The following is an 18,135-nucleotide window of genomic DNA, read 5'->3' as shown; positions in this document are numbered from 1 at the left end:
AGCCGCAGGTGGTTTTTTGGATTACAAAAACCGGAAAAAAGTGCGGCTTAGATTCGAGTAAATACGGTATTTACTTTCCTATAGTTCCCTCACAGAGACAGATTAGGATTATTGTTGTGATACTGCTTTTCGAATGAACTGCAAGCTGTTGGCATATTTTGTACAAACTATAATGAAGCACTTACATATATTCAAATGAAAATGCTGCATTAATGCTATCATAGTACTTCTGTAGTTGTACTCAAGATGGATGTTGAAGCAGAATAGTTCAGCACAGACAGTACACAAGTAGTTTGCGTTATTGTATCAGGACTCACAATTCTGGTTGGCAGAACAAAAACACTAGTGGCACCAAGTGAATTTAGTTGCCTGCTTATAGCTGAATACCTTACAAATGGTTGCACTGCACCAGATTTTAAGTGACATATATATGTATGATTGTTTACACCAGTAACTAACATTCTGGCAGTTTCACAAACAATATGTGTAAAAATGTGCAGCAAATGGAGAAAGTGGTTATGTACAAACCTGTCAATATTTAATATGTACCTTCATGGCTTCAACAAAACTTTGCTGTCAACATACAAATTCACTTTGCATATACAGGCTGTGTATGCAATTTATTCTTCCATGTGATATTTGTCTGTAATTTAATTTTACTGCTGACAGTTCTACTTACACTTTGTTCACATATTTAAAGTCAACTAATGTTAGTAGCACTACAAAACGTACCTCTCACATTAGTGAAACAAACATCACTTCAAAATTATTTACAGTTAATTTATTTTACATCATCAATTAATAAATTACAGTCATTCCATACCACAATACACTGCAATAATGCATTAACTGCACCCATACCATTTATAAATTTAATAGCACTGCTAACATTCACCATAGTAAAAATGATTCTTAAGTGGCACATTAAGGTTGTCATTTTAAAGAAACTTATCAGAGCAGCATATACTCACTTAATGGCAACCACTTTATCCGTATAATTGTGTTGTGCATTAAATATGTTTTCCACGTTTACTGAACATTGAATTGAAACTTAATTCTATGTGAGGCTTAATACAAAGCTTATTTCAATGCACTGTGCAAAATGCCATATTTAAAACAAAGTTTGTTTTCTAGTAAATTGAATTAGCCTACTCATGTTTCCAGTAGTATGGCATCAATTGCATGGATTCACACACTCTACTGCTGCACACAGAAATTAATGAAACACTTAAGAAATACAAGTAAGCCACTTACCATGCAGTGTGACTCAGTTTGTACTTCATCCATTCCCTCTTTCTTTATCCACATAGTTGGCTCCTGGTCCATGACTTCAGTTCTACAGTCTGAAAAAGAAAAGCAATCAGATAAGAACAATTGTACTCTTTTTCCGTTGTTACCATGAAGTATAGCTCAAAGGCAGTATTTTCACTCATCTATTGGACGCAGCAAATGGGTGATTACGCAGGAAACACATTCAAAGTAGCTGAGGAAAAGTGTGTTTAGTGATATAAACTCATTTCCATTTCTCAGGTCATGAAGAGAGAGAACAATCATAAAATAAATGCACTGGAAACTGAGTATTTACAATCGCTACTGTTCCTCTGTAACACTGGCTTATGGATACTGTCCTATTGTAACAATTATGGAAGACGTGTATTTTTTTGTGCATGCACTAACTTCAGCATTACGAACAATCAAAGCAAAACTACTGAATAACACCAAATATTTCATTATACACTTTGTTCGTTGTGTTAATTTCAGTCTTATGAGGACGTGATGAAAATCTGGACATACCGATTGTTTATCAGTGAATACGCATTTTCGACATAGGTATTATCTTGAAACTTTCTTCATCTGTATTCATTCACGGATGTATACTCAATTTACAGTAAGCAACATCATTTGAGAATCTTTACCTGCTATTAAAGAAAACCATACACATGTACCGTAGATTGCACACTGCAATGCAGAAGTCCTCATTTTTTATTACCATCAAGATTAAACATTGGTTTGTTTTTTCTTACAAAACTGATTTACTGGAACGACTTGCTACTAACGGTAACTATGGTGAACGACCTATTAAGTTCTGATGACATGTAGGACATATGGCTTTATGTGAGACAAATTACACTTAAGTTAATTCGTACCTCATATTTCGTCAGTTCCTAAATAATGTTACACTATTCTTATACAGAACTCCATTAAAAACCACACACTATAACAAACTGGCATTTACACACGATTACACGAATACTAATGACAAGAGTCATCAAAGCACAGCACTAACAAAATGCAACAGAATTACATCATTTCCTTTCATGTGAACATACTCGAACCATGAAATCATGCAACTGTGGGCACTTGAAAATATGCTTACGTTAGCTCTAAAATCTGGAGGCGCTTTATGTCTACATCAAATAACAGCAAATTATCATCACAATCATTATTATAGTTAAGTATGTCAACATAACCGTAATAACATAGCGAATGTCAGAACTTCACTGTCCGCCTTTTCTCGTCAGTCACGAAGTACATGACGCAGATCACTGCACAGACAAACTGCTCCTGACAACACGTTACAATCTCAGCCGTTTCTTTTACGAAGATATACGTAGCGATTTTACCGGACAGGCCCAAAAGTACAAGCACTAACAACTCAGGTATTTGGTTGTTATGAACATAACCTGAAAAATTAAAATTCACACACAGTTACCAAGCATACTATAGGTAATGTGATCACAATTAAATACAGAATAAAATCTCATCCTTCTGTAACCTTTAAAATTTTTAAAAGAAAAGACAGCAGCCTGAAACATAGCAACCACAGCACCATCACAAGATAATCGCGAAATATTACACTCATCAAACTCAACTCTTATTGTGATGGAAATGAAGTACAATGTTAATTTACTTCCGAATCACATTTCTTCACGTACTCCTGCTTACAGTTTATAAACGCTTATAAATTACCTGGAGAGTGTCACAAACAAATTTCCGCAAAACAACGAGGTTGCAGCTGACTACACATTGAAATCAGCTAAACCAAAGATCTTGCTGCAAGACAAAGCACTGTGCCGTGGGCTGTGAGATAAGCAGCACAGTCGAACATAGCAGTCGCGACCATGGAGGTACTTCGCCTAGATTTTGTTGCCTTCAGCGCCAGCAGCGCCCCAAGCGGCCGGTAGGTTGAACTGTGAGTTTGGCGCGATCGTGAAATCGAATAGTGACTGTTTATTTTGATTTACACAATGGTTTTTACCATCGGGAGCGTTTGTAGCGCAATAAATTGCAGCAGCAAGAGGAAGGAGACACCACAGCTGTCTTTTTCAGGTTTCCTAAGGCTCCTGAGAGGTATATACCATCATGTTACTAAAGTGTATCGTCAGGATTCACTTTCAAACTGTATGTGTATAAATGATGAATGTTTCGTTTTAGGAGCAAAAAATGGCTAGTTAATAGCAGACGAGAAGACCTTATGAAGAAAGACCCGGTTTACCTGTATAATAATATTAGGTTTTGTTCCCTACATTTCGAACAAAACCAGTTCATGAACGCAGACAATAACAAACTAGTGTGGAATGCAGTACTCACACTGTTTGACATTCCAAATAAGCCACCTCAACTGACGATGAAGAGGAAATTGCCACAAAGGTTCGACAGTCAATCTAAAGCTGTAAAACAGTCCTATGACACAGAAGCAGCCAGTTCAACTCTCCATGTATTAGTGCCAGATTCGTGAGAATCAACAACACAGACCTGCTTTGATGATGAAGTGGTTAGATTAAGTGCAGCTGTTCGTGTCTTACAAAAGCGTGTGTAGTGTCAGAATGCGCAGATCGCTAGACTCCGAGCGAAACTATTATGGGACAAGGAAAGTGCCTACAGACAGATTATTTGAAAATTATTCAAATATTTGGTTTTGCGTGAAATGTAATATAATCAGCTCATTATAATGTTTTCAGCATATTTCTCCCACTATTTGTTAGTTGCTTGTCCCACTTAGAATAATATAAAGATGAAGGTCGTACTTGTGGTAACAGGCGACAATGACAAACACAGTAGGCCTACAAAGCGATAAACGAGCTGTCCATCGCTTTTGCATGTAGAGGTATATGTCTGTGCTTCTTACATATGATTATGTGTGTTTATATTCTTTTGATATCGACGTGGTAAGCTGCAATTCTGTCCAATGTCACAAGTGTTTCTTCACGAATGTGTTGTAGCTTGCCACTATATTCATGGTTTTTGTCCATACTTGCGCTTATTTTAGAATCATTTTTAGAAACATATATGCCTTATGATACTACACAAACTCTAGGAGGCAAGAAACTAACTCGAACAATTTGGAAATAACGTAGGAAATTGATGCAAACAAACATTATCCTTACGACGCATCTGACGTTCACCTTACCTGCCGCTTGGAGCGCTAGTGTCGCTCCACCTGTCAAACGGCAACAACTTTTACAGCAGTGAGTGTCGCGACTGTTATATTAGACGGTGATAAGCAGTATAAGAAAACTGGAAAGATAAAATACGTAAATTAAATTCCATAGGATATTCTATCCCTTTGGTAAACCCTTATCGCTATTTTAGGACAACAACTAGATAACTTAAAATATCTGTTACTGAATAAATGCGTTTGAAAATTTCTTGAAGTTTTAAATCTTCACTGTGCCATGTCGGAAGCACTGATCTGAACAGGGACACCACATAGTTGTACTTTTCCTTTGTTACAGGCAGGACGGGCATGTACAAGGCTCTTGACAGTGGGATCTCGTTGATTTTTCTTGTTTTCTTGTTGGAATTATGAGCTCTAAACTCTTCATCAAAGTTTTCTTTATATCACATAACCAATGGATGCTGTTTTATGACATTCCCATCCGAAGAAGGAAGGAAGATTAGTTTTAACGTCCCATCGACGCCAAGGTCATTAGAGACAGTGCTCAAGCTCGGAATGTGTTAAGGATGGGGAAGTAAATCGGCCGTGCCGTTTCAAATGAAACATCCCAGCTTTTGCTTGGAGCAATTTAGGAAAGTCACTGAAAACCTAAATCTCTATGGTCCCAATTGCGAGTCCGAGTGTGTTAACCTTAGCCATCTAACTGGGTTCCTGTTGACATCTTCTTTCTTAACAGCAACATACCAAACCACAAGGTACTTTCAATTGATAATCTTCTCACTGGTTGATTCACGAGCAATATAAGGTTTGTCACCACCTTCTTCTCGCATATTCAGCAATAGTATTCCAGTCAGCATGCTAGTTCACTTTTACCAACATTTTGTAAATTCTGTAGTGACTCTGAAATACAATGAGAAAAATTCCATTTCACTGTGAAGAATAAACATGAATTTCCTATCAATGAATTCTAGGTTAGATTTTTCAGTGTTCTAGGTATTAATTCTAGGTTAGATATTTCCTGAATAGCTGTCGAGCACATTGCAGCGACAAATCTGTTTGGATTCAATACTCCACAACAATCGCTAAAATGAGCTTTACTGTTGGAGGTAGAGACTTCAACATCCATACAAACACATTGCAATCTCATATCTTCCTCGTTTTCTCTGTATTTCCGAGCACAGAAACACACTTCTTGGTTTGACTTTGTGTCATTTTCTGTAAAATTTAAAAAAATTCAGTCGCTCTTACAAAACAAACCATTGTTGATGGGATCTGTTGTTGTCAACAAAACTTGCTGGAAACAGAAGTTGCAGCTTACAAAAGTCCTATACAGGGTGTTACAAAAAGGTACGGCCAAACCCTCAGGAAACATTACTCACACACAAAGAAAGAAAATATGTTATGTGGACCTGTGTCCGGAAACGCTTACTTTTCATGTTAGAGCTCATTTTATTACTTATCTTCAAATCACATTAATCATGGAATGGAAACACACAGCAACAGAACGTACCAGCGTGACTTCCAACACTTTATTACAGGAAATGTTCAAAATATCCTCCGTTAGCGAGGATACATGCATCCACACTCCATCGCATGGAATCCCTGATGCGCTGATGCAGCCCTGGAGAATGACGTATTGTATCACAGCCGTCCACAATACGAGCACGAAGAGACTCTACATTTGGTACCGGGGTTGTGTAGACAAGAGCTTTCAAATGCCCCCATAAACGAAAATCAACAGTGTTGAGGTCAGGAGAACGTGGAGGCCATGGAATTGGTCCGCTTCTACCAATCCATTGGTCACCGAATCTGTTGTTCGACTGAAATGTGCAGGAGCTCCATCGTGCATGAACCACATGTTGTGTCGTACTGAAATGTGCAGGAGCTCCATCGTGCATGAACCACATGTTGTGTCGTACTTGTAAAGGCACATGTTCAACATTACCTTCCTTCAATTGGGCCAACTGGCAGTGAATCGAGGAAGTACAGTACATACTGACGAAACTAAAATGAACTCTAACATGGAAATTAAGCGTTTCCGGACGCATGTCCACATAACATCTTTTATATATTTGTGTGTGAGGAATGTTTCCTGAAAGTTTAGCCGTACCTTTTTGTAACACCCTGTATAAGTTTTGGGCTCACTCCATCTCTTGTTTCTTCTCTTCTCGAGCCCTGTATTTTTATAAAAGGTGAGCTTTATAATTAGTTGCAAGTGCATAGTTATTGACCATAGCAGTACTCTAGGCCGTGTATAGGCATCACTGATCTTTCTTTGGGATGACGAAAACAGAGACTATAATGTTCTGAAACAGTCTTTCTGTAATTATGGTCTGTATGCACAGATTTGTACAGGGAGCACATGAGTGTGATGTTAAGTGACAATCTAAGGCATTTTTTGTCCAGAGTGAAAGTAGCAAGACTCAGCCACTGAAAAACTTTCAGCTGTTCCCTAATTTCTGGTGAACTAAATTTTCTTAGATGATGGTTCTTCTGCTTTCTTCACTTGTGTTTTCGAGTACTCTTTGCTTCATCGCTGTAACCACAACACCTTAACAGATTCCAAGTTTATTCAGAAACATGGCCTTGCAGACTTGGATGCATTCTGTTCTTCACAGCAAGTAGGACGTAACAGTAAAGTTCCTTTTTGAGTTCACTCGTATGTTAGTTTTTTTGAAGATCTTGCCTGAATTACTACAAATAATGCCTTTTTTCTCTCATACATCTCTAATTTGTAATATCTTTAAATAATGTTCAGCCTTTCTGCATGGACAAATTTCTTATGACATTTACTTCTGCAGTTGCCTCCTCAACATGGGTCTTTCATGTAAGCTCCTGGAACATGGAGTTCCCTGGATGAAATGTAGGAGTCTTTGCACTGGTATTTGATTTTGAAAACATTTATATCCCTGTGTTATCAATGTTTATATTTTTTATGGCATTGTTTGTCCTTGAAAGTGTTTCTCCTATGTCTCTAAATTCTGTTCTTTAAAGGGTCACACATCAGTAACGTCACCTTCATTGGCTGTCTACAATAGCTCTGAATACTGGAAGTGTTGGCGTTAAAAAAGGTTTGTGCCAGGTGTATTCCCAGGATGCTGACAGTGGCTCATGAAGAAACAAGAAAACGGTATGCAGCGAACTTTTGGAATAGTACGAGAATGGTGGAGATGAATTTCTTTTACGAATTGTGACAGGTGATGAAACATGGACCCATCAATTTTCACTAGAGACGAAGAGGCAATCAATGGGGTGGCATCATGCAAATTCACCTAAGAAAAAAACTCAAAACCACAACTTCTGCTGGAAAAATATGGCTACGGTGTTTTTCGATTCCGAAGGACTCTTGCTTGTGGACATCATGTCAAGTGGAACCACCATAAAAGGTGATGCATATGTGATGACACTGAAGAAACTTCAAGCTCAACTGACTTGTGTTCAACCACATCGGCCATAGCAGGAAGTTTTGCTGTTGCATGACAATGCACGACCACCTGTCAGTCAAAAAACCATGGAAGCCATCACAAAACTCGAATGGACAACACTGAAACACCCGGCTTACAGTCCTGACCTGGCTCCATGTGACTATCATCTCTTTGGGAAACTGAAAGACTCTCTTCGTGGAACAAGGTTTGAAGATGATGACCCCCTTGTGCACACTGCCAATCAGTGGCTCTGACAGGTTGGTCCAGAATTTTACAGTGCGGGTAGACAGGTGCTGGTTCCAAGATGGCGTAAGGCAGTTGAGAGGGATGGAAATTATGTGGAGAAATGAAAATATTGTTCCTAAAGGATGTATCTAAACACTGTAAAACTTTCAAACATGTAGAATAAAACATGGATTTTTTAAGAAATAGTGTGCATTTATTTTGGAGTGACCCTCATACATACAAGCAAGAGACTGCAAATTCTATATAACAAATTCCATTCATATTTTCCCTTTGGAACTCATAACTAACAAATTAAGACTACAAGAGAGCTGTGAAACCAAATAAACGCCCCTGTTTTTTCACTCTTTATGGCATAAACAGGACAAAACCATAAAGAATTGGGAAAAATACTCACCAAACGGAGTTGCTAATATAAACAGTGTTACCATCACACACAACAACATTAATATTTCCCAGTACGAAGTTTAGGTACTACAGTTGTGTAGTTCAAGGTATCTGCCTCCGGAATTACTATTCTCATATCATTTGCAGTTCTTATTAAAGAACACCTGGGCAATTCAAGACAGCTATTTGTAGCAGAGAAATGTTCACTGATATAAAATTTCCATACTTGTTGAAGTGAGTATTGTGATCGAACAGTAAATCCTGAGAGATACCTAGCTGATATTTTTTAGCAGTTGCAAATATTAGTTGAAATACTATGAATAACTGTACAGCAGCTATAGACACAATGACCACACTGGTAAAAATAACCTTATTCAAAGCAGCCAGCAACATTTGAAAATGTCAATAGAAAAAATATTATAAAAAGTACTAGGTTACAAAATATATTATGAACAAAATAGAGGACATAGCCTCAGCATAGTTTAATGTGCATTAAGGTATGATATCCCAGCTTAACATTTTATCGGGAAGCATCTATCAGATTTTAAAGAAATTCAAGTAGAGCAAGCTTGACCCCATTTTAGCAATGTTATTCTCGTTCAAAAAATTTTTCACCCAGAATTTAAATGTAAGTCAATTTGAAACTAACTGCAGTTTTGAGAATATTTGGAAGTTGCAAATGCTATGTGTAGGATATTTCGTAGTAAATAGTTGAAGATGTCCAACTCTAACTATGGTCTGTCTCTCGATTGCCTGTCTCTCGATGCTGGTGGAAGTAAGTCATTTAGAATTCTGGTATGTCACTCCCAAACCAGTACTGCTGAGATCTGTGAATGTATGGGTGCAGCAGGATGTTTCACTCCCCTCACCATTGCCACATCGCCTCCACCCCCATCACCACCACTGGGGTTCATGTGAACAGCTGTCACTCCCAGCACAGGGTTGTGAAACCCTGCCTTTGTATCAGGAGTCAACTGCTCCTGTCCAACAACCCAGGCAGCTGACTCCACACCTGAAAAATTTGTCCTATCTTTCTCATAAGGAGCTGGAGCTTAAATGTCACTGGGGTAAACACCAGGATGATCAACAATATGCTCCCCCTCCCCTCTTCTGCAAACCAAAACGTTCTGAGAACTGTTTATGTGTTTTCGAAATGGTAATCCATGGAGAGCATGTGATGTTCTTTCCAATAAAAACTATTGAGAATCATCTGAAACTGACTGCAGAAGGATTCTACTGCTTTCAACATACGTTCTGCGTATAGACCAATTAGATAAGATAAAAAAAATTGTCGCTCATACGGAGGCGTGTAGACCATGTTTTTCTCCCTCACTCTGTTTGCGAGTGAAGTAGGTAAAGAAATGATCAGTAACAGTATAGGGTATCCTTAGCCACTCACCATACAATGGCTTGTGATGTATGAATATAGATGTATATGTAAATTTAATATACATATTAAGATGTTGGTTCATCCATTTACAGGCACACAAAAAAATTAAGGACAGTGTCGTCTCTAATTTATCGAGAAAACAAAGATAGAACTTCCCCTGCTAATTGTCTCCCTGTGGAAATGTTCGTATTAACCCCTAATTTTCTCATAGAAGCCACTTCTCGAGATACCTGTCATATTCTCACGAATCATCCAGTCTTCAATAACAGGATTTGGATACACCTGATTTCGAAAATAAGAAATCTCCGCCGCCAAGTTACAGACGCCTGCTGTTTGTCTCGTAATCTCATCATATTCCAAGAGCTCTATTCCCTTTGTTAGAAGGCTGTCTAGCCCTGCACCAATCACTGACTAGACAGGAAGCTACCACAACAACAAAATTGCACTCTAATGTACAGGAGGAAATTCACAACCAAGTGGAGTACGTATGGACCGCACAAAGAAATTCAGCAGTCTACACATATTCCCTTGTACATGTAGTAATTCCTTTATCGTATTCTTATGATTACGACATTAGATATACGATAGTGTGATGGTGTTTGAATTTTTGTTTTGATGGCACAGTGTATCTCTCTATCTCTCTGTCCTCTGTCTCTGTCCTAGTTATTTTTGTAAGATTCATTGGAGTAAACCTACAAACTATTTCATGATCGTCACCTGGCAGAGAACTCGATAACATTTTAACGTATCTCTCTCTCCTGTCATATCAGAAACAAATACGATATGCTTGTTCACATCGACCATATGTGGTGATCACCATTAAATATACATGTCTTGGTCCACTGGACCAGCTTGCCAGCGATCGAAGTCGTTTCCACGGATCTGAGTAAAGTTTTGTCGTCTGTACTGGAGGAAGACCATAGCCCACAGACTATCAATCATAAGGAGAAGGTTCTTCTGTTGTTGTTTAACAAGCAATTTTATACATTGTTTTTTGCCGTAAGACATTGAAGCAGTATATGACTAAAGCTATGTACAAAGCAATACATGTTGTTTTTCTACCATAACTTCGAGGCCCATGTCATGTTTGATCTAACACTAACACATTTTGATCCACTGGCTCTCGCACAAAAAACTAGACATCGCATGATGTAAATTATGCTGCTACCAAAATACATGGGATGGTTGGAATAAGAGACAGAGGTAGTGTTTCTTACTGACTAAAATGTGGAAGATACTACAGTATAAGGAAATTGGAAGAGTTTGTGGCGTTGTGCTATGTTTCCAAACAGCTGTTATAAAGGTGACAACCTCCACATTTAATCTCATCTTCTACTGTGATTACGTATTCTCCATCAATTTCGCAACTGTACCACGTTTCCCATAATTTCAACACATTTTCTCCAGTTACTCAAGGGCCAAACCACTACCCTCGACAAGTTGTCAAGTCAACAGAATGTCTCATCACGTCACTATCGCGATGTTGTCAGCCAGTGACATTGCAGTATAGTTCTCAATTTCTGTATCATTGCAAACCACCCTCACCATTACTCTATGAGGGCTGTGTACGTATGGATATATCATGAACCCTTTTACACTGCCTACATCACATGCCACAAATACTGTTTCTTAGTGTAGGAAATAACCATCAGCGGAGAGAAGGTGCGAAAACTACGTTCCTGAGGCAAAACACTTCATAAATTCGGCAAGATTTAATTACGATTTGCCATATTACTCTATGTGGATGGGAATCACAAGGTATTCTCGCATTTGTAGGACAAAGTCGGAGAGTGAAAGAGCTCCCTGCATTGACTTTGACCTAACCTCTCTGGAACACAGTCGCCGATTGAATTTGCAATTGACCATAAGTAGGAGGGTACAATACCCAGTACATCCCACATCTCATGAAGGATCACAGCCAACTCGAGCCAACTGCTGCTCAACGAAGAGTATTCCACATCAATCCTACTCTCAGCATCTATCCAAGAGCACAAGATCTCTCCAGACGTGTGCATGTCGAGGAGGTGAGCACCCCTTATCGGTGTATAGTAGATATGAGAGTGCTATATTGATGTAACAGACGGTTAACAAGAAATGTGTGGTTTATGAATTATGGAGCTCCAGATTAATGGAGTTTGAAACATTTTACGTAAATCAACTGTGATATAAATTCTGGCCTATTGTTCTAGTGTTTGGAGTCAGTACCACAATGGTATTGGCAAGAGAAAAATGATTGTAGAACATAAACACATACAGTCATAAGGCTATACAGTTCTGCACTTAAACATGCAATAATGTTAAGGCCATATGGTTTTCTGAAATATTATTTGTACAGAATGCAGTGCTCTCTATGCTCTACTGTAGTACATATATGTCCAACATCAGACATACATCCACCTTGCAAGTTTTCTCTTCCACTTTCTATGTAGACAGACTTTAAGATGTTAAAACTACCTCCTTATACAACAATTAAAAACATAGATTTCTGTGATACGTGCTCAATATAGCTTTCCAGAGTGTACAGCGTCCACTGTTCACAATCGATTACAGTTAAGAAATTATACTATGCTCGCATCAGTCCTATAAAATGATCGCCAGTAATGGAAAATGCATCTTATGAGGAAATAGACAAATGCATAGCAACGGTATCTGACTAGTGAAATTATGCACCAAGACGCTCTAACTTTGTGAACAGGACAACTGACATGCAAATGCGCACACAAGATGAGCAGTATCTCACAAAGCTATTTCAGTGACTTAGAATCAAAGTAGTTATGAAACTGATAACTTGATTCATGTCCAAAATGTGACGGAAATGATATACTTCGTACGCATCTTCATTCATCTGAAGTAGGGATCCAAAATAGGTTTTCCATCTGTTTAGTGGACATGCTGCACTAACTCCGTGTACAGAAGACTATGTCTTCTGACAAAGATTCAGGCACACAAACACACACACACAAACTGTGAAGCAAATCTATACACAGAGGCTGCAGTACCTAAAAAAACCTGTCAGTGACTCAGAATCAAAGTAACAATGAAACAGCGACTTGGTTCATGTCCAAAATTTAACCAGGTAATGGCGGACTTCACGCGCATCTTCGCTCATCTAAAAGAGGATGCTGAAATAGGTTTTCCATCTTTTTGGTGTACATGATTCGTCACATATGCGTTGGAAGTTCTCTGTTGGCTGTGGTATCGAGAGGTTTGCTGTTAACTCACGCCCAGAACAATTTTCTAGAAAATCATTCATGATAGGAGCCAACTTGTAGGTACTCCTACCACTTCAGCAGACATACTGCACAACGTCGTTGAAAATATTATGCAGCAACTGTTCTGTAAGGTACTGGTAAATGTTACCAGGATCATAAAGTTTTGATTGGTAGAAAACACAGATAAGCACGTTGTAAATACTGCTAGTTAGAGTTTAAAACACTTAGGCAGTATTGCTCAGTGTCAAACATGCAATCCATTCAATAGTTGCATATTGCAGCCCCAAACCTGGTAGTACAATACTCATTACCTAAAGAGCATGCAAAAGGTTTTCGTAGACACATGTCCAGACATTTTATAAGAATCTTTAAGATAGGTGGTTACAGATAAGTTTGTGGTCACACCAGGGCTTGTGATCTGACATATATAAATATGTTACTCTATGTTTCAAAGTCATCCATATTAAACATTCTATTCGAGCTGTCTTATTGTAGTCACTGTTTCTCTGGGTCACAGTGCTTCCATTCCGATTTTTTTCTCATATCTCTTTTGCTGTCAAACACTCATTCCCATGAACAAGAACTTGCCAGCAGTAGACAGACATGTAAGTACTCTATCATTCTTCCCCAATTTTCCCGCATTTTGTCGTATCTCCCCTGAGATTATATGCATTTTCCCTCAATTTTCCTACTTTTTTACCGGCTTTAGGTCATTTTCTCCACATTTCTTCTATATCCATATGTTCATATTGCTAACATAACCAGCTGTGGTTTGATTTTATACATGTAATAAACATCAATCTACCAAAAAAATTTATATGAATTTCCCTCTTTCCCATGATCTACATGCATCCATTTCCGATGGGATGAGCATGAATTTAATCGAGCTACATAGCTGAAAATATAGTAATAGTCGTTTTGTAATTATTTGAGGCTCTGTGAGTGCAGCATGTGAAGGATATAGTGAAAACTCGAAGTCTGGAAATAATTTCAATGTCTGACACTGATACATCGTAGAATGTGTCTGTAGACTCGTCTAGTGCGGCAGTTGACAGGAACTCAAAAGTCTGAAAACAGTTATGCATGCTGACTCTATTCCCACTGCAACTTGTAGGGAGCTTCAAGAAGGAGATAAGTAGTGTACACAGGTCCATGGGAGCGACTCCGATCACTGGTCGCCTGTTCCAGTGGACCAATGCGTATATATTTAATGAGATCACCACATTTGGTCGATGTAAACAAGCAGAAGCTATTCGTTTTAGATATATTGGGGGAAAGAGATGCAGTAAAATGTTGTTGAGTTGTCTTGCAGGTTACGTTCGTGTAGTTTTTACAGTTTGTAGTCTTACTCCACTGGATATTACAAAAATATGGAGGAAAGAGAGCGAGAGAGAGAGAGAGAGAGAGAGAGAGAGAGAGGGAAAGGCAGTGGGAGACACTGTGCTGTCAACACTACTACATTGTCGTATTTCTAGCATGATAATCACTGTTTTTACATGATTCACAGTTACGACCTCTTATCGTGTTATTGCTTTTATAATTCCTTTTCTTGGTACACTCTCACGACGTGTCTCATTGCAGACATTAGTTATGTTTTATACATGCATCAGAAAATACATAAAATGACAAACTTGAAATTGTAACAGTTATATACACAATATGAAAGACAATATCAAGTTGTGAACTATTTTTATATTAAAATGAAAAGCAATGGCGGCAACGTTAAAAGAAACTGGGGCCTCTTTCATTAAATGACTAACTTAATTGGGAACTTTTACAAAAGTTAATGCAAAGTCTTCTGAAACTAGGAACGGCCCACAACTTTGGTTTGGAGAGCAAATCTTCCGGTAAAATTTATTACTGACTGTGAATTGAAATATGTGTCTTTGCAGAAATTAGTATTAAACTGATTAATAGACTTTGTAATATTAAAATTATTGCAGATTCTATCGTATTTCACAAACAAAACACTACGGCGCATGAAATTTAGTAACCAAAAGAAAAGCTTCCATATTTCAGAATACACACAAAATTGTGAATCTGTAAAGGGAGGACAGGGTTGTAAATGAAATACGATTAAACTATAACAGTATATTTTAACGAAATAAATGTCAATTTACAATATTTCACACAGCATAATATTGAAAACAAGATATCCTCTACATGAAATGAGAGATATTCAAACGTGCGCACTTGGTATTCTGATTTCTAGTAACAGTTGCCAATAATTAAGTACCAATTTAAGAAAGATCTCCTACAACCAATTCTTTGAATCCACTGAATTAACTGCATGAGGTGAATCAAGCTAACTGAGAGAGACAAACACAATGTCAAAGCGAAAAGAGAAAAGAGCAGAGCAGAGAAAAAAGAAGAATGGCGTCCTTGATCGACGACTGTTTTAACTACTTACATGTTACGATCTTTGTGTGAATATCGATGTATTATCTAGAGGTGCCTGGCATAGTTACATTGTTGTTGTTGTGGTCTTCAGTCTTGAGACTGGTTTGATGCAGCTCTCCATGCTACCCTATCCTGCGCAAGTTTCTTCATCTCCCAGTACTTACTGCAACCCACATCCTTCTGAATCTGCTTAGTGTATTCATCTCTTGGTCTCCCTCTACGATTTTTACCCTCCACGCTGCCCTCCACTGCTAAATTTGTGATCCCTTGTTGCCTCAGAACATGTCCTACTAATCGGTCCCTTCTTTTTGTCAAGTTGTGCCACATACACCTCCTCAATTCTATTCAATACTTCATCGTTTGTTATGTGATCTACCCATCTAATCTTCAGCTTTCTCCTGTAGCACCACATTTCGAAATCTTCTATTCTCTTCTTGTCCAAACTATTTATCGTCCATGTTTCACTTCCATACATGGCTACACTCCATACAAATACTTTCAGAAACGACTTCCTGACACTTAAATCTATATACTCGATGTTAACAAATTTCTCTTCTTCAAAAACGCTTTCCTCGCCATTGCCAGTCTACTTTTATATCTTCTCTACTTCGACCATCATCAGTTATTTTGCTCCCCAAATAGCAAAATTCCTATACTACTTTAAGTGTCTCAGTTCCTAATCTAATTCCCTCAGCAACACCTGACTTAATTCGACTACAATCCATTATCCTCGTTTTGCTTTTGTTGATGTTCATCTTCTATCCTCCTTTCGAGACACTGTCCATTCCATTCAACTGCTCTTCCAAGTCCTTTGCTGTCTCTGATAAAATTACAATATCATCAGCAAACCTCAAAGTTTTTATTTCTTCTCCATGGATTTTAATACCTACTCCGAATTTTTCTTTTGTTTCCTTTACTGCTTGCTCAATATACAGATTGAATAACATCGGGGATAGGCTACAACCCTGTCTCACTGCCTTCCCAACCACTGCTTCCCTTTCGTGCCCCTCGACTCTTATAACTGCCATCTGGTTTCTGTACAAATTGTAAATAGCCTTTCGCTCCTTGTATTTTACACCTAACTCCTTCAGAATTTGAAAGAGAGTATTCTAGTCAACATCGTCAAAAGCTTTCTCTAAGTCTACAAATGCAAGAAACGTAGGTTTGCCTTTCCTTAATCTTTCTTCTGAGATAAGTCGTAAGGTCAGTATTGCCTCACGTGTTCCAATATTTCTGCGGTATCCAAACTGATCTTGCCCGAGGTCGGCTTCTACCAGGTTTTCCATTCGTCTGTAAAGAATTCGCGTTAGTATTTTGCAGCCGTGACTTATTAAACTAATAGTTCGATAATTTTCACATCTGTCAACACTTGCTTTCTTTGGGATTGGAATTATTATATTCTTCTTGAAGTCTGAAGGTATTTCGCCTGTCTCATACATTTCGCTCACCAGATGGTAGAGTTTTGTTAGGACTGGCTCTCCCAAGGCCATCAGTAGTTCTAATGGAATGTTGTCTACTCCCGGGGCCTTGTTTCGATTCAGGTCTTTCAGTGCTCCGTCGAACTCTTCACACAGTGTCGTATCTCCCATTTCATCTTCATCTACATCCTCTTCCACTTCCATAATATTGTCCTCGAGTACATCGCCCTTGTATAGACCCTCTATATACTCCTTCCACCTTTCTGCTTTCCCTTCTTTGATTAGAACTGGGTTTCCATCTGAGCTCTGGATATTCATACAAGTGGTTCTATTTTCTCTCTAGTTACATTACTTTGGGTAAATTTTGTGTAAGAGTTTGGAACGTTGTAAAATGCCCCATAAATGTTGAGATGATACTTTTTCGACTGTTGGAGATCAATATTTAACTATTGTCACTTCATTTGCTGTTTTCATAATAAATGGGCATAAGTTCACAGTTTTAAATGTTACATGGATACCACTGCTTTCATTAGAGAAAGAGGGCGATAATCTGAGTGCATTTACATTCACACTTTACACTTGCCCTTGTTATTTGACTGAAGCCTGTGTTCTAACTTGTGCCCTACTGTAAATACTAGTCCACCTATTCAGATGCGGTCCGAAGGAAAATGGGGTGAAAAACCAAGGTCACGACATACAATACTCAGTCTATTCTACTTTTTAACTGAAAATCAATTGAAATTTAGATAACAAAGTACAATAATATTTAATCTATCACAAGACAGTACAATATTGTGGAAATTCATAAGCATTTTGTCATGTCATTTTGAAAGCACATTAGATTTTGAAGTGCGTAAAACGTTCATGTCAAGCAGGATTATTACATAAAATGTTCAATTTTTAAACAGTTCTTTCATGTAAGAGTCTGATATCACACAGCTTTCTCATTTAAATTTCATATTATGTGAGTTTGTCATAAACGTTCTTTTTCACAAATCAAAATCGTAAGTCTTTACAAAAGAATTATCACATTTTTACAATGTCATCGTTTGTAGTCGTGATGATATATGTTCTGACGGATTGCCAGAATGGTGGTTCTTGCTGGTAGACGGTAGTTGATGCCATGCAGACAGGAACATTGGAAGACATGCCAGGATTTGCAGCTGGTCACTGGATACAGGTGGCTAGATCTTGCTCTTTCGCAGGACAGGCATCTCAGGTATGAGGTACATGGAATACAATAGATTAAGCATCAATATAC

The 18,135-nt window shown here is 38.2% G+C and overlaps 1 protein-coding gene across 2 annotated transcripts in view; it reads right to left on the bottom strand.

The window, feature by feature from the left end:
- The window catches only part of LOC124720306 (zinc finger protein 431-like), a 162,599-nt gene extending 159,566 nt beyond the window's left edge, over positions 1 to 3,033 (bottom strand). For both annotated transcript variants that reach the window (XM_047245613.1, XM_047245614.1), the window contains exons 1-2: positions 2,971 to 3,033; positions 1,255 to 1,343 (exon numbers count right to left, since the gene is read on the bottom strand). In XM_047245613.1, the coding sequence (XP_047101569.1) occupies positions 1,255 to 1,326 (72 nt within the window). In that variant the 5' untranslated portion in view covers positions 1,327 to 1,343; positions 2,971 to 3,033. The remainder of the gene's footprint in view (positions 1 to 1,254; positions 1,344 to 2,970) is intronic.
- Between the last annotated feature and the right edge of the window lie 15,102 nt (positions 3,034 to 18,135).

This window comes from Schistocerca piceifrons, chromosome 11 (assembly GCF_021461385.2).
Source record: "Schistocerca piceifrons isolate TAMUIC-IGC-003096 chromosome 11, iqSchPice1.1, whole genome shotgun sequence".
Taxonomy (NCBI): domain Eukaryota; kingdom Metazoa; phylum Arthropoda; class Insecta; order Orthoptera; family Acrididae; genus Schistocerca; species Schistocerca piceifrons.
This window is presented reverse-complemented; position numbering and strand designations above follow the sequence as displayed.